Raw genomic sequence first — 25797 nt, 5'->3', positions numbered from 1 at the left:
TATATACATATATACACACACATATATTCATATACATTTATACACACACACATACATACATATACATATATACCCTTCTGATTATTAAAATAATGATGGTGAATAAAAATAAACGTTAAAAAAGGCAGTACATACACCACTGTCCCAAGTTACCTTCCTTAATTGTATTTGCCCGCATTGTGGGCCATCGTTTCTCTGTTGCCATGCACACGGCCCACGGCCACACAAGACATATCCACAGCTGTGCGGAAATGACACAGCAGGAGCGCGCCCCGTCACGTCACGCGAGACGGCACAGGCAAGAAAAAATAGGGGAGAGAAACACGAACAACAGTTATCTGTGTATGAAATCCCCACGATAATCGGGATAGATATGTTAACCACTTCTTCAGTAACTGCAAAGGACTGCATTAGATCGTAAAGGTGAGCTCAAGCGAAAGCATCTGTGTTTTTCAGACAATTACAAGAGTGGGAAAACTCGTCCGAGACGAGGAAATATACAACCGCGTCACTAAAAAAAAGAGCCCCTTAAAACAATGATTAGCTAGCCTTAATGCAAAGTGCAAACATATCGATTTGCTGTGTATTCAAATAAATCTCACAGATTTTTTTATTGCCACGAAAGGCTGAAGTTTTTTTTTTTGACAGCGGGAAAAGTGACACAGCTGTGTGTGTGTGTGTGTGTATGTATGTGTGTGTGTGTGTGTGTGGGTGTACTCATGTTTTTGTTCATTGGCTTCTCATGGAAGAATGAGGAAGTGCATTGTGAAGTCCTAAAGACTCTAGCTGCATACTTTGAGTCCACTTACATCATCAGTACAAAGCACAGAGCGCCCACTTACGGAATGCATTTCAAAAGTGTCTAAAATGTATTTTATTGCGTAATAAAGTATTCTAAATTATTTGGATACGATGCTAATATAGTTCCCATGAAGTAGTTGTCCCACACAGGCTAAGACGTTAGCATTTCTAAAAAGTACATTTGCTGCAAGGCAAATATAATCAAAGCATGGATTGCTTTCATAGCTTATAGGACTTCTTAATGCCGACAAGGTAAGGAAACCAATATGTCCTATTGTTATCCCTTTAAAAAACAGCACACATTAGTGTAATTCATTTATGTCTATAGTAAGTCTATCCAATATTTAAATGTAGTCAAATGTGGACAAGATGGTCAAATAGCACAGGTTCAGTATATGACAGTCATGTATGACTATGAACATGTAAAGTGGGTGCAGTAGACAAGTGAAATGTAAACAAGCATTATTGATTACAATAATTATATAATGATTTAGTTTTCTATGGAACAATACACACAACGATGTTGAATCATAGAATTACTTATTTTGAAGTCTCTAACCATATAACACAATTAGGACAATGCCCTGAAGAAATGTCAACAGTGAAGGTGAAAAGTGCAGTAATAATGGATTTCAAATAAACAATAGATGATTCAGTTTTGATTAATTTTTATTCTATTTCTTTTAATATAGGATATGAATTCCTCTGACCATGGGGAAAACTCAAATGGAGAAATGCTGGAGAGAGGTAAGAGCAAACAATTTCAGAAAATCCATTATTCCAGTGGGAACAATTTTATTATTACTTTACATTTCTCTCCAATAAATAAACAGTTGAAATGAAAAGCCAAAAGCAGTCTACACTGATAATATTGTGGAGCCAAGCTTGAGTTGTGTCACAGTTCTAATGCATTGAGGAAGGTTGGTGTATTTTAAAACGATCAACATTAGATGTTTAGAATTCCCACAGCTTTCTGATGTGAGCTAAACAGTGCACTTGGACTTCAGATATGTTTTAAAGCTACGGATGAGAAAGTGAACTTGTCATTTCTGAAATTTTGCTTACCTGGGTTCTGACCTCATTCAGTTGACTAGTCGATTGTCTAATCTATAGGCTTTTGCTCGATTTAGATTTTAGTAGTCTGTGTCACATGGCCACGCAACAACTCCATTGCAGAGCTGATCGCTGTGCAGTCACATGGTCACATCAGTCTGGCAAAATGCCAAAATCATAACTCAAAAAAATATGCACTACTGAAATTGTAAATCGTTACATTATGTAAGACAAATGATGCAACACTAATACATGTTAATATTTTATAACACGTTTTCTGAATTGGTATAGTAACTAGGCCTCGCCTTATGCTAAATATCTATTTTCGTGTATCCACATTTTATTTGTTGTGCTAGTGTGCGCTTGGACTTTGTTTATTGCCGAGCACCACCTATTAGCTAACCGTTAAACTGATAGTTCGACCTAGATACATATTTGAATTATCATTATTAGTACTGCCCAAAATAATTATTTGTAACGGTGTGTTCCGAGCTATAAAAGCTGCATTGCAAACGCAAAGTAAAAAACTAACAATTAAAGTCAGTAAACTGTACTCCTAGCATAGATTTTTTGACTGAATACTGACGAAACAGCTGGCTGAATTGGGTGACTTCAAACTGGCACTATGCAAACTTTTTTTCTGTAGCCACCACACACCACCTCTGATATTCGGCAATGATGTCATCAGTAGCTAGCGAATTCGAAGTGGTTGTTCCGGGTGGTCAATAAAGTTACATCAAAACTTGAAAAAACATTTATTTATTTTAAAACAGTAACTTGGCTTATAGAATTTTTTTCTGCGTGCTATAATCAAGTGTTTCAGAGCGTGTTATAAATATTATTGAAATTACATAGTTATGTTTACAGTGATATATTGGGGAAGGACAACTCATAGTTTTCCCAGGATGGAAAATCTGTTACTCATCTAATCACCTTTCTTTATAGTTGGTTGAAAAACAAACATACCAGCGCCCACAAACGGGTAAAATAACTTCCAGAAAGTTTTTACACAATGATTTTGACCAGTTGTCAGCTCTCCCATGATATAGTCGCTAATAGCAGTCGTTTTTGTGTCAGATGTATTATATCTATTTTAGAAAGATATGACGGCTAGTGTTGGCTGCTTGTTGGTACGTAAGTAACCCTTCTTGTCCTGATTTGAACACTTGCTACCTCATTAATATCATAGTGTAGATCAGGGGTTCCCAAGCCTTTTTGGCCGACGACCCCATTTCAGTATCAAAGAATTCTCGCAATCCTAACCATGTGAAGAAAAATTATATAATCGTTGTTTTTATTTGCGGCTATGAGGGTCAATTGTAAAACATTGTCCCCCAACCCCATTTTCGAATCAGGTGACCCCACATGGGGTTGCAACCCCTAGTTTGGGAACCTCTGGTGTAGATATTTAAACAATTCCAATGAGGAAATAAAGTTATAAACATAATTTGAGCTAAATGTGAGTAAATAAAAGTGCAAGTAAATAAAAGTGCACTTCAGGGACCACTCTAGCCTGATCACACTTGTGTGATCATATGCGTCAAAGGGTTAAATACCCTATAGAAAAATAGACTAGCCCCCTCTCCATTTTTAACTGCCCCCTCAGTCACTTCAACCTGGCGCTGGGCCTGGTTTTACATTAGTTGGTCTGGTACACAACAGTGCTTTAAACTTGGTTTTGTCCCAATAAGGTATATCTTCAGACCGCAAGTCAGGGGCGTTTATTAATACGGGGGTTCCTGAATATTAAGTTACGCCCACTGAATGTCAAGTTACGCCCACTGATGGTCACTATTGGTCCGTTTGGGGACATCCTGGTTCGACGCTAGGTGTCATGTATGGGTATGACATCATTACGTTGAGTGTGCCATGGAGGAAGAAGATTTAACTAACGTAACAACTTTATCTCAGAGTCTATGTGATTTCATTAAATATCTTTTGTCAAGATATAACACCAGGTTCAAGCATTGATATAGAAAACCTAAGTGTATTTGCTTTGACTACATGTTGAAAAAGCGCTGTAGTCTGATAATGCTTTTTACCAATTATGTAAAATTAAATGATATTTTCCAATACTATTTAATTGTATTTTGTTTCAGGATTCACAGTCATACTCACTATGCCTGCCATGGTCAGTTTTTCTTTGAGTAGCCATATCTTGGTTATATGTGATACAGTAGAGGGCCATCATTAAGAGGTTGATGGTGGAGAATGCTGCTTATTGCAGTTACAATATAGTTGATATGAGCTCTACATGTTACACAGTGAAACAGGCCTCCCTTTTCACAGGTTTATACAGGATTACCATTTATGCATTTTCCATAGATTCAACATATTACACAAATGTGAACATGCTGTATAAAGTACAGTGTGCGGTGGACCTGTGAGCAACAACTTCAGTGTCAGCTAAACTGTTCTGAAGGTCCTTTCCCGAGAACTGTGGGTTCTGCTGTTTAGATCTAACCAGTTTTCATACAAATCATTGTAATGGTTTCTCCTTCCTTTGACTTTTACTATTCAATTTACCAGCATTTTTCTAGAAAGTTGAAATTGGTAACTGGAAGTGTTGAATTTTCTATAGCTTGTTGCAGAAAGGTGGCAAGTTTCAATTTGCATCATGTAGAGGTCAGGTCAACATCTGTTTACAGGAATATTAATTTACAGGAATATTAATTTACAGGAATATTAATTGTGCTTGGAACCAGCACATTTTTAATTCTAAAGTAATGACATGGTTATGGACTTAAAACATTGTTGGGAGCAATATATGTGTTACATGTCTTGGAATTGATTATCTGAGGTAATTTAACGCTTATCTTAAAAGTTGATTCAATAACATAAATTACAAGTAGAATAAGAGCACAACAGATATTACTGAAAGTCAATTAATGTAATCAAAAAGCATGAAGTTAATGGCTTAACCTAAAAATATTTTTTTAATGATATGCCAGTTAGACAATTAAACATTTAATCACCCGATCAAATATTAAAAAAATTACATTCCAACACTGACAAAACTAAACTGTTCATTTAAGTACTGTGTATTCAGCTTTGCCCAGATTCTGTAGGCTTTGGTTTCATCCTATTATATTGTATGGCCAGGTGAACACTTCCAAAACACTGTCCAGTTTACTCTTGCTAAACAACTGATGTTTCTTGTCTCTTTGTCTCATCAAACTATATTGTGTTTTCTAGATATTTTAATTTTTGTTGTGTGGAAACCAGCAAAATTATCACTAAGTCCTCTTTTGTCTATTTCATCCATGAATGTTTCAGTGTCTTCAAAACTATTAAACAAAAACATGAATGGGGAGAGAGCTTCTTGTTCTTCCTCTAGAGTTGAGGCCTCTCTGAGCATCTGCACAGCACCCTGTATTTCCTCATCATTCAGGGGTGAGGACTTGTACCCAGTCTCAGAAGAGGCTTCTGTTGGCATTTACCCAGCCAACATCATCCCCAAGGTCAACAACGCATCTTGGCTACTGAAATGAAAGATCACATAGACGTAGAGGTGTACAAAGTACTCTACTGTGTTCAGCTGTGTTCACCACTTTAGGGAAATATGTAATTAAGATCTACAGTGAGGAGAACAAGTATTTGATACACTGCCGATTTTGCAGGTTTTCCTACTTACAAAGCATGTAGAGGTCTGTAATTCTTATCAGAGGTACACTTCAACTGTGAGAGACGGAATCTAAAACCAAAATCCAGAAAATCACTGTATGATTTTTAAATAATTAATTCGCATTTTATTGCATGACGTAAGTATTTGATCACCTACCAACCAGTAAGGATTCCGTCTCTCACAGACCTGTTAGTTTTTCTTTAAGAAGCCCTCCTGTTCTCCATTCATTACCTGTATTAATTGCACCTGTTTGAACTTGTTACCTGTATAAAAGACACCTGCCCACACACTCAATCAAACATACTCCAACCTCTCCACAATGGCCAAGACCAGAGAGCTGTGTAAGGACATCAGGGATAAAATTGTAGACCTGAACTAGGCTGGGGTGAGCTACAGCACATTAGGCAACCAGCTTGGTGAGAAGGCAACAACTGTTGGCGCAATTATTAGAAAAAGGTCGCACAAAACAAGGAGGATATACCTCAATCTCCCTCGGTCTGGGGCTCCATGCAAGATCTCACCTCGTGGGGCATCAGTGATCATGAGGAAGGTGAGGTATCAGCCTAGAACTACATGGCAGGCCCTGGTCAATGACCTGAATCCTGCAGCGCACGCAAGGTCCCCCTGCTCAAGCCAGCGCATGTCCAGGCCCGTCTGAAGTTTGCCAATGACCATCTGGATGATCCAGAGGAGGAATAAGAGAAGGTCATGTGGTCTGATGATACAAAAATAGAGCTTTTTGGTCTAAACTCCACTCGCCATGTTTTGAGGAAGACAAAGGATGATTACAACCCCAAGAACACCATCCCAACTGTGAAGCACGGAGGTGGAAACATCATTCTTTGAGGATGCTTTTCTGCAAAGGGGACAGGACAACTGCACCGTATTGAGGGGAGGATGGATGGGGCCATGTATCGTGAGTTTTTGGCCAACAACCTCCTTCCCTCAGTAAGAGCATTGAAGATGGGTCGTGGCTGGGTCTTCCAGCATGACAACGACCCGAAACACACAGCCAGGGCAACTAAGGAGTGGCTCCGTAAGAAGCATCTCAAGGTCCTGGAGTGGCCTAGTGACAGCCCCGAAACCTGAAGAATCTGGAGAAGGTCTGTATGGAGGAGTGGGCCAAAATCCCTGCTGCAGTGTGTGCAAACCTGGTCAAGAATTACAGGAAACTTTCTGTACCAAATATTAAGTTCTGCTTTTCTGATGTATCAAATACTTATGTCATGCAATAAAATGCAAACTAATTACTTAAAAATCATACAATGTGATTTTCTGGATTATTTCTATTTTATTCCTTCACTCACAGTTGAAGAGTACCTATGATAAAAATGACAGACTTCTACATGCTTTGGAAGTGGGAAACACTGCCGATTTTGCAGGTTATCAAATACTTGTTCTTCCCAAGTAACCAGGTAAAGGGAGTTTAAAACTAACCAGTGGTCAGTAAAATAAAAAGGAAGACTGTAAATGATCAATTAAGGTCATTGGTTAGTTATGAACTCTGTTTAGGTAAGTTAGCTCATCCTTATCAACTTCCCAAAATTGGTGAACACAGCCAAATACTTCTACACCACTGCATAGAAGATGGCCATGACAAATTATTATTTTGTTTACATTTGTAAATAATGACAACATAGTGTATATGAAGCAAAAAAATTTATTGATCTTGCCGGCCTGCATATAGTGACCGGTGCATCAAGTATCTTTAGCTAGTTATAACGTACCCTAATTGACTAGAGCTGGCTAACATGTAGCCTACCTCGTTGCGTAGCTAGCTATCTTTAAGTGTAGCTATAAGGGTTGTCCTGTTCTCTGTGTTCTATCACTGGCAAGTTATTCGAATCTCAGATTCAAAGAATTTAGTAGATAGGCGATCTTCGTGAACACGTTAAATATCCCTAAATATTTAGCCAGAGGTTGTTTATTTTAATTAAGCAAAATTGAATATTTTTTTGTTAAATGTATGTTCTTAATGATTCAAATCAATTAAAACTGTTATAGCATATATAACGTTTTTGCAGTAGACCTCTTTGAGAAACAGGTTATTCACACGCACATTTCTAGCTGTAATAGGTCTAGTTCAGAATGTTAATTAATACAGCGATTAGAAAATGTACCTGATTGTTGTAGGCAAATACCTTTTATCGCAGTGGATGTCAGTCGCTGTCTGGGGTTCTGAAATATAGGCTACTCTCTCGTGTGCACAGAATAACTGGCGCACTCTGCTGGTGTGCAGGTTAAACAACATTTTGATATCTACTTGAATTTTACTTCTCATATAATTTTAACAAGGCTCTTTTTGTGCTTTCAGCAACATCAGGAGAAACACTGCAAATAATGTTATAGGGGCTGAATCTGGGAAAGCCATCAACTGCAGTGAGTCATGTTGAAAGTTGCTAAATGCAGGCCCTACAGACAGGCTAAATGCAGAACTCCCTTTTCAATGTGTTAATATCATTTAAGATTTTCATGCTGAAAACCTTGAGCAGCACAGCACTTGATTTATTCAACGCAAGTATGGCTTTTCACTCTGGACTGTTATTATCAGAGGACCTCAGAGTAAAAATTGTCAACATGGCAGATTTGGTCATGATTAACATTACGAATTTAGTGATTTGTGCTTGGGTACGTAACTTTACTACATGTCCAAATATATCTGGACACCTGCTTGTGGTATCTCTTTCCAAAATGATGGACTTTAACATGGAATTAGTTCCCCCTTTGTTGCTACAGCCTACACTCTACTGGGACAGCATTCCAATAAATGTTGGAACATTGCGGCAGAGATTTGCTTTCACAAAAGTGAGGTCAGCATTGATGTTGAGGCGATTAGGCCTGTCCCAGATTTGGAGTTCCAATTCATCCCAAAGGTATTCAATGGGGTTGAGGTCAGGGCTCCTTGTAGGCCAGTGTAGTTGTTCCACACTGATTGCAAAAAGTATTTCTGTACTGACCTTGCTTTGTGCATGGGGCTATTGTCATGCTCAAACAGAAAAAGGCCTTCCCCAAACTCATGCTACAATATTGGAAGCTCAGGATATTTAGAATCAATGACCCAAACCATGACAAACTGCCCCAGAGCATTATTCTCGCCCCACTAAACTTTACAGTTGGCACAATACATTAGGCAGATTGCGTTCTCCTGACATCCGTCAAATCTTGATTTGTCCTTAGCACTGCCAGATAATCAAGCGTGATTCATAACTCCAATGCGTTTCCGTTGCTCCAGAGTCCAGTGGTGGCGAGTATTACACCAGTCCAACTGAAGCTTGGTGTTTTGCGTGGTGACCAAAGGCTTGTGTGCAAAATAACTGTTTGTCAGAAGTTAGGAAGCTTCAGACAAATCGTTTTGAGCTGACATTGCTTCCAAAGGCAGTCTGGAACATGGTAGTGAGTGCAAAGATGAGTGAGAACTTGGTAGTGAGTGGACAGATGAATGGGGGAACTTGCTAGTGAGTGGACAGCTGAGTGCCACATTAAAAGTCACTAAGAATTAAAAAATTGTCCATTCTACTGACAATGTTTTTCAATGGATATTGCATGGTGGTGTGCTAGATGTTATTACAAGTCAATGAATCTTCAGGAATATCAGTGTATCCAGTTAGCAAGGTTTGCTGTGTCTCCCTTTACAAGGTTTGCTGTGTCTCAGCTTGTGCAGCTTGATTGCCATTCGTCATTGAGCATCAGAATTGGCAGGTCCGCCATTGGCTCACAGAAGAGAGCAGGTTCAGACTGAGCATGTGACAGACATGAAAGAGTCAGGAGACGTCGTGGTGAAGGTTATGCTGCCTGCAACATCATCCAGCATGACAGGTTTGTCAGTGGGTCAGTGATGGTCTGGCGGGGCATTTCCTTGGAGGGTTGCACAGACCTCCACGTGCTAGCAAACAGTACCTTGGCTGCTGTTAGGTACTAAGATGAAATCCTCAGATCCATCGTTAGACCCTTGCACTTGTGCAGTGGGCCCTGGGTTCAAGTTTCAAGGTTTATTTGTCAAATGCACCGAACAACACAGTGTCATCCTGCACAATCAAATTCTTGTGACATGGCACCCAACATCTACAGGTGCTGGTCATATAATTAGAATATCATCAAAATAGTTGATTTATTTCAGTAATTCCATTCAAAAAGTGAAACTTGTATACATTCATTCCACACTGACTGATATATTTCAAGTGTTTATTTCTTTTAATTTTGATGATTGTAACTGACAACTAATGAAAACCCCAAATTCAGTATCTCAGACATTTTTTATATTGTAAAAAGGTTCAATATTGAAGACACCTAGTGCTAATTCTGTAGGCTACACAATCATGGGGAAGACTGCTGACTTGTCAGCTGTCCAAAAGACGACCATTGACACCTTGCACAAGGAGGGCAAGACACAAAAGGTCATTGCTAAAGAGGCTGGCTGTTCACAGAGCTCTGTGTCCAAGCACATTAATAGAGAGGCGAAGGGAAGGAAAAGATGTGGTAGAAGAAAGTGTACAAGCAATAGGGATAACAGCACCCTGGAGAGGATTGTGAAACAAAACCCATTCAAAAATGTGGGGGAGATTGACAAAGAGTGGACTGCAGCTGGAGTCAGTGCTTCAAGAACCACCACGCACAGACGTATGCAAGACATGGGTTTCATCTGTCGCATTCCTTGTGTCAAGCCACTCTTCAACAAGACACAGCGTCAGAAGCGTCTTGCCTGGGCTAAAGACAAAAAGGACTGGACTGCTGCTGAGTGGTTCTCAGCAGCAGTCCAGTGGTTCTGAGTGGTTCTCTGTTCTATGTTCTCTGATGAAAGTAAATTTTGCATTTTCTTTGGAAATCAAGGTCCCAGAGTCTGGAGGAAGAGAGGAGAGGCACATAATCCACGTTGCTTGAAGTCCAGTGTAAAGTTTCCACAGTCAGTGATGGTTTGGGGTGCCATGTCATCTGCTGGGGTTGGTCCACTGTGTTTTCTGAGGTCCAAGGTCAACGCAGCCGTCTACCAGGAAGTTTTAGAGCACTTCATGCTTCCTGCTGCTGACCATCTTTATGGAGTTGCAGATTTTATTTTCCAACAGGACTTGGCACCTGCACACAGTACCAAAGCTACCAGTACCTGGTTTAAGGACCATGGTATCCCTGTTCTTAATTGGCCAGCAAACTCGCCTGACCTTAACCCTATAGAAAATCTATGGGGTGTTGTGAAGAGGAAGAAGAGCTGAAGGCCACTATCAAAACAACCTGGGCTCTCATAACACCTGAGCAGTGCCACAGACTGATCGACTCCATGCCACTCCACATTGCTGCAGTAATTCATACTTTTCATGTTCATACTTTTCAGTTGGCCAACATTTCTAAAAATATTTTTTTTGTATTGGTCTTAAGTAATATTCAAATTTTCTGAGATACTGAATTTGGGATTTTCATTAGTTGTCAGTTATAATCATCACAATTAAAAGAAATAAACATTTGAAATATATCAGTCTGTGTGCAATGAACAAATATAATATACAAAAAGTTTCACTTTATGAATGGAATTACTGACATAAATCAACTTTTTGATGATAGTCCAATTATATAGTGAGAGTTAAGAAGAATATACAAACAAAAATATAGCCAAAAAATTATAATAAAATAAAGCAACAATATGCATAACATTGTACTCTAGCAGCAGTTTAAAAAAAGAGTACTGTAAACTAGCAGCAATCTGGGTAATATTATTGAACATTTAGATGTGGCAAGTATGGCATTAATATACATAAGTGTGAACTAGCAGAGGTTGGTAGAGTTATTGAATATTATAGATACAGTTGTGCTCATAAGTTTGCACACCCTGTCAGAAATTGTGACATTTTGGCATTGATTTAAAAAATAGGACTGTCTTTTATTTAAGGATAGTGATCATATGAAGCCATGTATTATAAAAGTTGTTTGGCTCCTTTATATATCATAATGATAACAGAAATCACCCAAATTATCAAAAGTTTCCATACCCTTGAATGTTTGGCCTTGTTACAGACACACAAGGGGGCACACACATGTGAAAATGGCAATTAAAGGTTAATTTCCCAAACCTGTGGCTAATTCCAGTTAGTGTCTGTGTATGAATAGTCAATGGGTTTGTTAGCTCTTATGGGGATGCATTGAACAGGCTAGATACTGAGCCATGGGGAGTAGAAAATAACTGTCAAAAGACCTGCGTAACAAGTTAATGGAATTTAATAAAGATGGGAAAGGATATAAAAAGATATCCAAAGCCTTACAAATGCCAGTCAGTACTGTTCAGTCACTTATTAAGAAGTGGAAAATCTCTTGATACTAAGCCAAGGTCAGGTAGACCAAGAAAGATTTCAGCCAAAACTACCAGAAGAATTGTTCGGGATAACAAGAAAAACCCACAGGTAACCTCAGGAGAAATACAGGCTGCTCTGCAGAAAGACGGTATGGTTGTTTCAAAGAAGGCTTTACTGCGCCAATGCCACAAAAAAGCCTGGTTGCAATATAGCTGACAACACCTTGACATGCCTCACAGCTTCCAGCACACTGTAATTTGGAGTGACGAGACCTAAATACAGCTTTATGGAGAGGGGTCAACAAGGCCTATAGTGAACAGAATGCCATCCCCACTCTGAAGCATGGTGGTGGCTCACTGATGTTTTGGGGGGGTGTGAGCTCTAAAGGCACAGTAAATCTTGTGAAAATTGATGGCAAGATGAATGCATCATGTTATTGGAAAATACTGGGAGACAATTTGCATTCTTCTGCACGAAAGCTGCGCATGGAATGCTCTTGGACATTCCAGCACGACATTGACCCTAAGCACAAGGCCAAGTTGACTCTCCAGTGGTTACAGCAGAAAAAGGTGAAGGTTCTGGAGTGACCATCACAGTCTCCTGACCTTAATATCATTGAGCCACTCCGGGAGATCTCAAACGTGCGGTTCATGCAAGACAACCAAAGACTTTGCATGACCTGGAGGTATTTTGCCAAGACGAATGGGCAGCTATACCACCGGCAAGAATTCAGTGCCTCATAGACAACTATTACACAAGACTGCATGCTGTCATTGATGGTAAAGGGGGCAATACACAGTATTAAGAACTAAGGGTATGCAGACTTTTGAACAGGGGTCAATTCATTTATTTCTTTGTTGCCATGTTTTGTTTTATAATTGTGCCTTTCTTTTATGACCTACAGTTGAATGTGAATCCCATAAGAAATAAAAGACATGTTTTGCCTGCTCATGTTTTCTTTACAAATGGTACATATATTACCAATTATATGCAAACTTTTGAGCATAACTGTACATTTGAGTGCCCTACCAACGCTGTTTACAGTAGAGGTGGGCAGCTGTTGACCTCAACTGAGGATGTCGTCGGACGGTGGAAGGAGTACTTTCGAGGATCTCCTCAATCCCGCCGTCACGTCTTCCATTGAGGAAGCAGAGGATGAGGGCTCAGAGGTGGACTCGTCCATCACCCGGGCTGAAGTCACAGAGGTGGTCAAGAAACTCCTCGGTGTCAAGGCACTGGGGGTGGATGAGATCCGCCCTGAGTACCTCAAGTCTCTGGATGTTGTGGGGCTGTCTTGGTTGACACGCCTGTGCAACATCGCGTGGCGGTCGGGGACAGTGCCTCTGGGATGGCAGACCGGGGTGGTGGTCCCTCTTTTTAAGAAGGGGGACCGGAGGGTGTGTTCCAACTATAGGGGGATCACACTTCTCAGCCTCCCCAGGAAAGTCTATTCCAGGGTTCTGGAGAGGAGAATACGGCCGATAGTAGAACCTCGGATTCAGGAGGAACAGTGTGGTTTTCGTCCGGGCCGTGGAACACTGGACCAGCTCTATACCCTCTACGGGGTGTTGGAGGGTTCATGGGAGTTTGCCCAACCAATCCACATGTGTTTGTGGATTTGGAGAAGGCATTCGACTGTGTCCCTCGCGGCATCTTGTGGAGGGTGCTTGGGGAATATGGGGTCCTGGGTCCTTTGCTAAGGGCTGTCAGGTCCCTGTACAACCGAACCAGGAGCTTGGTCCGCATTGCCGGCAGTAAGTCAGACTTGTTCCCAGTGCATGTTGGACTCCGGCAGGGCTGCCCTTTGTCACCGGTTCTGTTCGTAATTTTTATGGACAGAATTTCTAGGCGCAGCCAGGGGCCGGAGGGTGTCAGGTTTGGGGACCACACGATTTCGTCTCTGCTCTTTGCAGATGATGTTGTCGTGTTGGCCCCTTCTAACCAGGACCTTCAGCGTGCACTGGGACGGTTTGCAGCTGAGTGTGAAGCGGTGGGGATGAAAATCAGTACCTCCAAATCCGAGGCCATGGTCCTCAGTCGGAAAAGGGTGGCTTGCCCACTTCAGGTTGGTGGAGAGTGCCTGCCTCAAGTGGAGGAGTTTAAGTATCTAGGGGTCTTGTTCACGAGTGAGGGAAGGATGGAACGGAAGATTGACAGACGGATCGGTGCAGCTTCTGCAGTAATGCAGTCGATGTATCGGTCTGTCGTGGTGAAGAAAGAGCTGAGCCGCAAGGCGAAGCTCTCGATTTACCAGTCAATCTACGTTCCTACTCTCACCTATGGTCATGAGCTTTGGGTTATGACCGAAAGGACAAGATCCCAGGTACAGGCGGCCGAAATGAGCTTTCTCCGCAGGGTGGCCGGGCGATCCCTTAGAGATAGGGTGAGAAGCTCAGTCACCCGGGAGGAGCTCAGAGTAGAGCCCCAGCTCCTCCACATCGAGAGGGGTCAGCTGAGGTGGCTTGGGCATCTTTTTCGGATGCCTCCGGAACGCCTTCCTGGGAAGGTGTTCCGGTCCCATCCCACCGGGAGGAGACCCCGGGGAAGACCTAGGACTCACTGGAGGGACTATGTCTCCCGGCTGGCCTGGGAACGCCTCGGTGTCCCCCCGGAAGAGCTAGAGGAAGTGTCTGGGGAGAGGGAAGTCTGGGCATCCCTGCTTAGACTGCTGCCCCCGCGTCCCGGCCCCGGATAAGCGGAAGAAGATGGATGGATGGATGGATGTACATATGAGTGAAATAAGCTTATGAATGGTGCCATAGCACACTACAAATGCGTAGTGAGAATTAAGAAGAAACATTTCACACACAGCAAAAAATATAGCAAGAGGATAAAGCAATAATATACATAACACTACATAGCAGTTGTTTTAAAAGATTACTGTAAACTAGCAGCAATATTGGTAGTAGTATTGAATATTGTAGATATGGCAAATATGGCAGTAACTAACATACATTTTGAGTGTAGGATGGTACATGCAAAGGAATATTCAATGCCCATTAAAAGTACCTGAAAGGACATCAGAGCATCTGGAATGTTTTTGTGCGGTCAGTTTGATCATGGATCGGTGTTGCTAGTCAAGGAGCCTGATGGAGAAAATAAAATGGAGTCTGGAAGTGTATTCTCCAGTAGCGTCTAACAGACAGCAGCAGTGGGAACCATAACCTGGGTGACTGTGATCTTTGATGATGTTCTGTGCTTTCCTCAGACATCGTGTTCCTCCTAGTGCAGGACAATGCCTGGCCTCATGTGGCCAGTGTGGGTAGACAGTTCCTGGATGTCGAAGGCATTGATGAAATTGACTGGCCCTCACGTTCCTCAGACATGAATCCAATTGAGAACCTCTGGGATGTTATGTATTGGTGCATCCACAACGTCAAGTAGCGCCACAGACTGTCCACCTCACTGATGCCCTGATCCAGATCTGGGAGGAGATCCCCCAGGACACCATCCACCATCAGGAGTGCATACAGGCACGTGGGGGCCATGGACACTACTGAGTCACATTATGAGTTGCCATGATAAAATTCACACAAGTTGGAACAGCCTGTGATTTCAATTGTTTACTTAGATTTTTGATGTGTGTTTGAATCCAGCCCTCAATTTTTGGTTTCCATTGACCGTTGTTACGTCATTTTGTTCTCAACGAATTACATAAACTTCAGTTAAGATTTTGATTTTAAATATATTTTGTTCATGTGTGATTTAAGTGTTCCCCGTAATTTTTTTGAGCAGTATATTAACTTCTAAACCTTTGGATTGATCAATTGCTTGAAAAACAAATTAAGTAGAATGTTGATTTTAATTTGTTTCTTACAGAGAGTGAACCAGTTGAGGACATCAAGACAGAGACTGATGACTGTGCTATCAGTGAGACACCTGGAGGACCCCGAAGGTGGTCTGTTGGTAACAGAGAAGCCACCAGTAAACGTACTGCCACAGACATGGGCTGTGGTGCTCAAAATTCAGAGTCAGACCATTCTACCAGAAGCAAGAGATTCAGGGTTTCTAGTGAGGTACATTTCTGAAGTATATCATTATCTAAGATAAATAATAACTAACTGAACTTGATATGTAAGCCTGTCTATGTAAATTATTTTATCCAACTATTTATTTAGTCTCTTTTTATTTTACCTTGTAAATTACATTTCTTTGAAATAATCTGTTGTTGTCTGTGTAGGCTGGACGGCGCTTGTTGATGAGTTTGTCTGAAGAGTCCACGAGGCCTCAACCCCAATGCCTGGCTTCTGGGGAGAAAGACCATGCCCAGGAGACTATATCTTCCTACAGGAAGCCTCTCTACAGCATCTCTCATAGAATTACAGAGAAAAAACTTACATCAAGCCAGGACCATCATGCTCAGCATGAGGGAGGAGTGCGGGTAAGCTTCAGCAGCCTTGTATCCCCTCAACTGGTCAACACAGGGGAGCACAGCAGAAATGAACCCAACCTTTCTGTCCTAGGGGCAACAGGGTCCATACCTTCAACAGACTCTAACATATATTCTCTCATTGAGAAGATGTTTTTCATCCTTAATACGCTCAACTCAAGCATGACTCAACTGCACAGCAAGGTAGATCTACTTTCCCTGGAGGTCACTCGAATAAAAAAACTGATTAAACCCTCTGAGATGGTGACTGAGTTCCAGCCTCCACCAGAGTACCTGTTGACAAGTGAGGAGCTGAGTCAGCTGATGGAACAGACATCAAATGCCGGTGAGTTGGGTTGTCGACTGCTGGTACATCTCTTCCCAGAACTTTTTAAGGCCAAGGAGTGTACCCGTTGCATCTCCAACAAGAGGACATTGGATTCCCTACATCTACAGCTAATACGCAACTATGTGGAGGTGTGTTTTCCTCTAGTTAAAAACAATAACATTTGGCAGGATGAATGCCTATTGCAGATCAATGACTTTTTTAACCGCTTCTGGGTCCAGAAGGATATGGAGAGTGTGCCGCAGTCATGTGAGAAACAGACTATTGCAGGCTTTGGTTTTAAAGCTGAGCAGAACCAGCCCTGCCATTTTATAAATGAGGAGGGGCAAGAAGTTGACCTGAGCTTAGACTCAAATAGTGACCACACCAACAATAATATATTAGTACCAGACCTTGGGTTTGACACTCAAGTGGTTGGAGAGGATATGGATGATCTCTCCTCCCCTCAAGACTTTGTTGTGTTCCTTGTAAACAGATTTTTCCCAGAGATTTTTGAGGGAAGACTGCCAGAGGGCAGTGTGGGAAAGATGATCCTGGACTCGGACAGGATAGAGATAATCCGTAAGTACATGGAAGCTAATTTTCCTGATGTCCCAGAGGATAGTTGGCTACAGATGTGTGTGCAGCGTATAGAAGATGTAATGGAGGGTTCTCACAGTGACGGCAATGGCAGCGAGCCTGAGAACATGAATGACGAGAGCTATGACTCCAGAAGCCTCCCTGAAAACGTCTCTATTGTCAAAATCAGGGACTTGTGTGACTACGAGAGACCAGGCCGTCGGTCAAAAAAGTCCTTGCTTGTGCCAGTGGATTTTGAACAACTTGAGATCCCCCTACCAGACTCCAGTGTGCCTCAAGAGTATCTGCTGTCTAGGGAGCAGCTGAGGAACAACTATGACTGTAGCTTGTCAATTGGTAACTTTGCCTCTCGCCTGTTGGTACTTATGTTCCCCGAACTCTTCACTTATGAGAATGCACGTAAGCATTACAACTGTAGTGGCTCTCTTGGGAAGAAGCAGCTTGATCCTGTGCGGGTAAATCTTATTCGCCACTATGTGCAGCTGCTATATCCACCAGCTAAGAATGACAGGGTGTGGACACTAGAATTTGTGGGCAAACTGGACGAGCGGTGCAGGCGACGAGACACTGAACAGCGGCGGTCATACCAGCAGCAACGTAAAGTTTATGGTCCTGAGATTGAGCAAGAGCCTGTGGACTTGGTGGCTGCTTGCCAAGTGAACCAGCTCAACATTGACCACTTGAAGGAAGACTTTGAGATCCCTCCACTACCCCCTGAAAAAAGTAGCAAAGATTTCTGCAAGATTCCTCTAGAGGAATTGACAGTCTCTATTCCTGACTTTCCAGTGCCTTCAGTCTACTTGTTATCAGACACTGAGGTTCGAGAGATTGTACAGCAGAGCCTTTCTGTTGGAAACTTTGCTGCTCGTCTTCTGGTACGTCTCTTTCCTGAGCTTTTCACTCAGGAGAACCTGCGGCTTCAGTACAACCACTCAGGCGCCTGCAATAAGAAGCAGCTGGATCCTGTGCGTCTCAGGCTCATCCGCCACTATGTGGAGGCAGTGTACCCAGTTGAGAAAATAGAAGAAGTCTGGCATTACGAATGTGTGCCTAGCATAGATGAGCGATGCCGGCGGCCCAACCGCAAAAAGTGTGATATTCTGAAGAAGGCTAAGAGATCCAATACTGTATCCTAGTCACAAAGCAGGCTACAAAACATGTTTCTTCTAAATATTTGCACAAGTACATAAGCTGAATAGCATAGTGGAGATTTGGACATTGAGCCCAAGGCAAACTTGTAAAAGCTTTTAATCAGTATTCTTAATGGATGTATTTGTAATATAAAACCACAGTATTAGACAGATTAGTTTTTAATTGTCGGCTTGTTTCTGTGTATACACCAAATCAATGTCATAGATATTCTAACTTACTGTACATAAACTGTTGTAGCCTTAAAAACAATAACCATGAAAATAAAACTGAGACAATAGATCACATTCGAAGATGGATAGAAAAGGTTATTTTTTCCATCACATTTGCTGTTGAATTGTGGCATCTCTTTTTTATAACAATGTTATACATTTGTATTATAAATCTGTATGAAACTATGGCAACAGATCATGAGAACACATTTGTAATAAAATCAGTCAAGAATTCAGCATTTCACACTTTATTAGCACTCAATAATACCTTTCCCACATTCCATTTGCATCTGCTTTGCAAGCCATATCAGTACTTTGGATACTTATTTGTCTGTTATTAGCATCTATTAATAGAAAAGTTTATCAAAACCATTTGAAATATCAGGCAAGTCAATAATGACACCAAGAGGTCTAATGTAAAAAGAATGCACAACTCACTTTCATGTAACGATTATGCAAGGATTATTCCAATTTCCTTATTAATGGAGAGCGGTGATCAGTATTATACACTGAAAACTCATTGTTTGAAGGCATCCTGTTTGGGAAGTTCTAGGTTTTTCCAGCGCCTCAAAACAACTTGGTACCTGTCTCCATCCTTGGATTCACCCAGTTCCTTCTTAATGATTACTCTCAAAACTGTGACAGTGTCTATGTCTTTGTTCTCTGACAATACCATGTCCAAGGTGTCCCCGACTTTAACCTAAAGAGAGAACCAAAGATCAGTACAATAAAGACATACAGCTCCATTCAATCAATCTGTGTTTTATCCCGATTGAAAATGTTTGCTTTTACCATGAATGCAGGAACATTGGCTTTGAATTTCAGTCACTCTACAGCTGATCTTTAGCTCTATGAATAAATCTCTTAGACATCTCTGCCTGACAATCCAGACACTGATGGGACAAGATTCAGACAAGATGGGATTGTTGGCTGGACTGCTCGACCACTCCAGTTCTCTGAGGGTTTGGGTCCCAAATATCTTGTAAGATGGTGTAGGAGGCTGATAGACATCTTTATTTTATAAAGTTACTGGGCAAAATGATAACTCACCAATTTACTTTTCTTGATGAGTTTCTGTCCATTAAGCCAGAGCTTGTTGCCATAGAATGCGTCCTCCACTTTACTGAAATAAAGAAAAGGTTTAGACTAGAGCACGGTTTTTGAACTTTTTCACAACAAAAACCTTCCAAATATATTTCCCTAATAATGTTTAAAAAATGTATACACCCAGTGGCGTCGTTAGATCTGGGTGTCAGGGGCTATAGCCTCGGATCTCAAATTGACCCAGAATAATAATAAAGAAACAGCCCCTGATCTATTCACCTATAATTCCAATCGTGCATTATAACAATGCAGACGTGTAAGCCGCTAGCGTGTACATCGAAATTCTCCACATGTACTTTCAAAACCCTTTACTTTCTGTCCAGGGCAGGGTGCGAGGGTGGGCTAAGTCCTGAATGTATTGTGATCCTTGCGATGCCTCTGTGTAGACCTATATTAAATGGCAAATAATACATATAATATTTTGGGTAGTCTCCCATTCTTGGAGATCATCAAGCTCGGTCAGAGAGATTGGGAATCTTCAAGGAACTCCATTCATTCTTCCCTCAGTTGTGACCAGTCTCCCAGGTGCAGACGCTGAGAAGCATCTCCATTGCATGATGCTCCCACCACCATGCTTCACCATAGAGATAATATTAGCCTGGAGATTAACATTACCTTGTTGCACTTTACGTTCAGGCCTAATATCTTGCTTTTGACTCAGTCCTCATTATTCTGAAAAACTGGCAAAAATGTGTAAAAACTTTCCCTTGTCATTATGGGGTATGGTGTAGGTTGATAACAAATATATATGTAATAAACTATGAATTTAGTTTCTACCAAAATGTGGAGATAGTGAAGGACTAAATACCATCCGAAAGCACTGTTGGTAACGGTCCATACGGACATTGCCAGGCATTACATCTGGCGAATCAAGGTACTGCTCATCGCCTAATACAATCTCTATGGTGAAGTGTGGTAATGAGAGCATAATGCAATGGGGAAGCTTCTCAGCAACTGGGACAGGGACATTTTCAGGATTGAGGAAACTGTAAACAGTAGAATACAGCGGTCTTTGAAGAAAACCTGATCTAGCGCACTGGAAGTCAGACTGGGATAGAGATTAATCTTTCACCACGACAACAACCCGGGCAAAGCTGCTTCTATAAGGTACTAAATAAACAGTCTGATTACTTATGTACAAACTGACATATTTATATTTGCCTTGAACTGGCACAACCTCCTTAAAATGTGTTTTTACTTATGGTAATTATGGGGCTTTGTGTTTAGATTGATGACAAAAAAAAATATGTAATCAACTATGATTTAAGTTGACAAAACTAAAATGAATGAATTATTTCCAAAACCATTGTAGGTAGCGGTCCATATGGACCTAATTATTATATTCACTGACTGTTATTTTTACAGTTGCATTGTCAAAAAAGCATTAGCACAATAGAGAATAATCATGATAATCAATGAAATTGTAAACTGAAATTACTGGATAGGAAAAAAACAAAAGGGGTGGATATGAGAAAAATAAGTATTAACCAATCCATGTTTGTAGTTCTATACCAAAACCAACAAAATATTATTGCCCCAATTATTATTTTTTTTTACCTATCTTTTGAAATGTTTCTGGGAACCCCAGTTTTAAAAACCACTGGACTAGATTTTTTAAAATAGGTTTTCCACATCAAATAATTTAATAATCATTAATCATTTTATTACATTGATTTCTTTCATTTAAAAACTGTCCTAATTCTGTAACCACTTACTTGCGTGCTATGTCAAGGCCAGCTTTCATAATAACATCATATCGAAATGACTGCACATATTTTTCTAGGTCTTTGTAGTCTTTGGGTACACTGGGGTCATCCTCAGGTTCATCATCATAGTCACTGTCCTCTGGATCCTTTTCCACTTCATCATCCTCATCCTCTTGTACAGTCTTGCCACCACTTTTCTTCTTGTTGCTTTTAAACCTCACTTGATGAAGAATTGACCATCTCTTAGCTGAATTCGATCTTGATGGAAGATTGTATGTTCCAAGGCTCAGGGAGGAGGTGGAACCACATAACTGTCGACTGTGTAATGTCCTTGGGCACCATTCTGTCCAGTACAGCCTGTACCCAGGCCTTAGCAGCTTGCGTGTACTTAAGCTCCCCAATTGTCTCAGAGCAAGTGCCTGAATCAACAGTCCATGCATGCTGTAACTCCTCCAAGTTTCTTGGGGGGAAAAAGAAACAAATGTATAATAAAGTTATGAAGGGAATTACATTGTAGGTACCTGGTAGACAAGCCTTAAATGGTCAATTCTACCACTTCATAACTTGATTTTATGCTGCAAAAATAGTATAGTCCAGGTTTCCAACTTTTTTCCACCAGGGCCACTTATTTTCCATTTAACACATTTCATTAACAAAAAATTTAATTACTCATGACACCCTTGAAATAGATAAAATAATATACTGTATACACCGATCAGCCACAACATTATGACCACTGACAGGTGAAGTGAATAACACTGATAATAAGCGTAAGGATCTGAGCGACCTTGACAAGGGCCAAATTGTGATGGCTAGAAGACTGGGTCACAGCATCTCCAAAACTGCAGCCCTTGTGGGGTGTTCCCGTTCTGGTCAGTCCCTATCAAAAGTGGTCCAAGGAATGAAAAGCCAATGCTCATTGATGCATGTAGGGTGCGATGGTCAGATCCGACAGACGAGCTACTGTAGCACAAATTGCTGAAAAATGTAATGCAGGTACTGATAGAAAGGTGTCAGGGCACACAATGCATCGCAGTTTGTTTCGTATGGGGCTGCGTAGCCGCAGACCAGTCAGGATGCCCATGCTGACCCCTGTTGCCAAAAGCGCCTAGAATGGGCACGTGAGCACCAGAACTGGAACACGGAGCAATGGATGAAGGTGCCCTGGTCAGATGAACCATGTTTTCCTTAATGTCACATGGCTGACCGGGTGCATGTGCATCACTTACCTGAAGAACACATGGCACCAGGATGCCCTATGGAAAGAAGAAAAGCCGGCGGAGGCAGTATGATGCTTTGGGCAATGGGCAAACCTTGGATCCTGACAGTCATGTGGATGTTTCTTTGACACGTACCACCTACCTGAGCGCTGTTGCAGACCATGCGCACCCTTTTATGGCAACAGTTTTCCCTGATGGAGTTGGCCTCTTTCAGCAGGATAATGTGCCCTGCCACAAAGCAAAAATGGTTCAGAATTGGTTTGTGGAACACAACGAGTTCAGGGTGTTGATTTGGCCTCCAAATTCCCCAGATCTCAATCCGTCTGTGGGACGTGATGGGCAAACAGGTCCGATCCATGGAGGCCGCACCTTGCTAACCATGTTAACGTCAGGGTTGGTTGCCAAGCATGCTTGTTTGTTTACCATTCTTCTTTCTTCTAATATAAGGCGGGTTTGCTGGGATTTTCTCTTGCGTCTGGGCTTCCCCTGGTAACCCGTGTTTCACATCAACACTATGAACTGTGGGTAATTCCCTCAGCCAAAGTCGGCAGAAATGCAGACTTAAGAAAAGGGTGCATAAAGGGCTCAAAACGTCTGCGAGAGAGCCTTTGCGCACTTGACGATTTGACAGTGGGACAGAAGCCCTCACAGACTTGTCAGTCTAATTGGTACTGTTGCTCTGAAGGCATTATTCTCGTGAGCACCTGTATAAGCCCCTCCCAAGCAATGCATTTGACTGGGTTAACATGTTTTGAGGCGTTAGCCCAAGCAATTAATTTGATTAAATTGGGTTAACATGTTTTGAGATGTTTCTGACAAAAACGTTTTTCCCACCCCTTTGCAACAAAAATCATATAGGTATTCTCCAGGCCTTGCAACATTATAGAACTGGCTTTAGAGGCTACAGAAGACCAGATTTGTTGACAATCAATAACCATCAGATTACCTCAGTATTTAGCTGACCGCAAATAAACCTTTCATTTTACATTATAAATATATTTTGTGTTGCTAGCTTTAGCTTTACTGGATGATATAGCGAGTCTTTCTACATAACACTTAATACTAACTTGGAACGCGACGATTGGCTGTAAATAACGTTACATCTCGTCATAACGCGGGACGTCTAGGGCAGAGTAAATTTGACATTTTCATCCGTTCCAACCACGATTGCCTGAAAGGTCATTAAGATCAAGTCTCGACACGGACTGTGTGTCAAATCAATGCAACCTCCTGTTTTCTCCCGCAAGGGTAATTTACTGTAGCTAACTTGCTAAATGCACTGTACCTCGTTCCGTAAAGTGAGCTAGCAAGTTACAGTAGCTAACTAAGATAAACATATATTACCAGAAATCTGTAATAAAACTGACTAGTCTTCGCTGTTTGTAGCTGAGCACATTCCTTTCGTATTTACCTTGCTTTATATTTGAGATGCGTCTCCGTCCTTCTCTGTTAACTATTTCGAATTTAACCATCTAAGCCGGGGTTCCATCTGCGTCTTGTGAGCAACATTAAAGAAACACTTCCGGGTCACGAAAATCTGGAAAGATTTTTCAAAATAAAAGAGACCAACGAATTACTTAAAAACTGAGATAAATTAAGTTGATTAATTGTTTGAGAACATGTACCTCTCAAAACATTGACAACAATTCAAATATGATCATATTTAAGAGTAATTTCGATAAAAAGTGGGTGTTAAAACACGTTCCAAGGGTAAAATTCAGACAATGCCAATGACAGAATATGGAATACATATTGCCTCATAACTAATAAACTATTGAATATTCCACAGAGAAAGCAGTGTAGGAAATGTCCAGGAGAATGTGTAGAGTAAGACAAACCTGTCTAATCATGGGGAACAGTGTGCTACATCTAGCAACACAATATTTCCACACCCTCTTTTTCCACAATGTAACTTAATGGATATGAAATACATATTGACTCAAGGGGCACTGTGTATTTGCAATTGTTGCTGGCATTTAACTCCACCCATTCCATTGGCCACAATGTAACTTAATGGATATGAAATACATATTGACTCATACAGAAAAAACTATTCTATACGCCGCAGTGAATGTATTGTAGGAAATGTTCAGGAAAGTGGATAGAGTAATTATATGCAAAGAAATCAAGGGGCACTCTGTATTTGCAATTGTTGCTGGTGTTTTACTCCACCCATTCCATTGGCCACATTCCAAATTGCTGAATAGCCTTTAGATCCATTATTCCTTTTGTTAATGGAGGTGATTATCACCACTTGGTGATTACCTAACAATTCAGCCAACAATCTAATGTTGTTGTCAACTCCAATCCGTAAGTCACATCCAGATCCCATGCTTGGGTTTCATACTCCAGGGCCAGCAGTTCTTGGTAATTGACTGGGAGATGGATGGGCTGGCTTCAAGGTTGTTACCAGGAATGATCAGACATACTATGACTGGGATGAGGCCTCTGGGTAACACCTCCCCACGAACATCTGCCATCAGATGTGAAACTCTTGCTCCAGGAGTGGACATGAAGCCAAAAGCCATGGTAGATTGACTAGTGGAATCAATCTGATTTGGCATGGGGACAATGTTATCCACTAAGGCACGGAGATGAGAATTACCAATGACCAGGACAAATTATAAGGAAAGAAAGTTAGAGATTTATCCCAATAATTATATATATATTTATTTGAAAATATGTGCACATCCTAAAACCTTCATAGTAAATTCTGAATGTGGGCTGTTAGGTTTTATCTAAATACAACCAATATGGGGCATAACAACTCCAAACTTACATCAAACAACATGCAATATAAAAGATGATGTACTAAATGATAACAGGATAGGGTACACAGTACATACAGTTAATCAAACCAGTTACTCAACTTTCTACCAAAGTTGATCTCCTTCCGTCTTGGCTGTCTTAGAGTTTATGATGCTTAGGATGGGCATTGTATTACGAATGTGGCCAATTCTTTGCAGTCATGACATTCCTGTCATGACTGAAAAGTCAATATTATTTCCGGCTGTCTAGAACGAGAATATTTGCTTGGAGACAAATATATTACAGGACTGCAAAATGTTGGTCCTGGAAGGGCAAAACACTTTTCTGTTTTGTTTCTTAGAGGAAGTTAGCACTCAGCCCAACTCAACTGTACTCAGATGGTATCCCCGGTCAAAATAAGTCAGAAATGTGAGAATGAAGACCTGGGTTTTGGCCCTACGCGACCAACATTCAGGGCAGACATATGCTATAAATTTGTTAACATAGAGATGTCCATGGTGCTTTAAAGACCTCTCTGGGAATATTGCTATGAATACTTTTTAAGAGTTTTATTGTAAATAATCTAAATAAGCCAATAAGGAGAAGCTGT

General features: G+C 41.1%; 2 protein-coding genes across 8 annotated transcripts; one reads left to right on the top strand and one right to left on the bottom strand.

Annotated features, from left to right (window-relative positions):
• The first annotated feature begins 252 nt into the window (after positions 1-252).
• On the top strand, positions 253-18633 carry bend3 (BEN domain containing 3). 2 transcript variants are annotated; one of them, XM_010903545.5, is made up of 4 exons: positions 253-423; positions 1494-1548; positions 15574-15770; positions 15935-18632. In XM_010903545.5, the coding sequence occupies exons 2-4, from the start codon at positions 1497-1499 to the stop codon at positions 18182-18184; spliced, it is 2499 nt and encodes an 832-aa protein (XP_010901847.2). In that variant the 5' UTR covers positions 253-423; positions 1494-1496; the 3' UTR covers positions 18185-18632. The 2 variants fall into 2 exon arrangements, with proteins under 2 accessions (XP_010901847.2, XP_019909999.2); XM_020054440.3 differs by lacking the exons at positions 253-423; positions 1494-1548 and adding an exon at positions 8425-9295 and having other exon boundaries at positions 15935-18633.
• Positions 18634-18641: 8 nt separating this feature from the next.
• Positions 18642-23960, bottom strand: mtres1 (mitochondrial transcription rescue factor 1). 6 transcript variants are annotated; one of them, XM_020054442.2, is made up of 7 exons: positions 23851-23959; positions 22575-22667; positions 22449-22475; positions 21229-21679; positions 19460-19532; positions 19202-19302; positions 18998-19109 (listed from the first exon to the last, which is right to left on the bottom strand). In XM_020054442.2, exons 1-6 carry the CDS (start codon positions 23909-23911, stop codon positions 19240-19242), a joined length of 768 nt encoding a protein of 255 aa, XP_019910001.2. In that variant the 5' UTR covers positions 23912-23959; the 3' UTR covers positions 18998-19109; positions 19202-19239. The 6 variants fall into 6 exon arrangements, with proteins under 6 accessions (XP_019910000.2, XP_010901844.2, XP_010901846.2 ...); XM_020054441.2 differs by lacking the exon at positions 19202-19302 and having other exon boundaries at positions 18642-19109; positions 23851-23956; XM_020054443.2 differs by lacking the exon at positions 18998-19109 and having other exon boundaries at positions 19288-19365; positions 23851-23960.
• Positions 23961-25797: the final 1837 nt, after the last annotated feature.

The sequence above is a fragment of the Esox lucius genome, chromosome 15, assembly GCF_011004845.1.
Source record: "Esox lucius isolate fEsoLuc1 chromosome 15, fEsoLuc1.pri, whole genome shotgun sequence".
NCBI classification, from domain to species: domain Eukaryota; kingdom Metazoa; phylum Chordata; class Actinopteri; order Esociformes; family Esocidae; genus Esox; species Esox lucius.
This window is presented reverse-complemented; position numbering and strand designations above follow the sequence as displayed.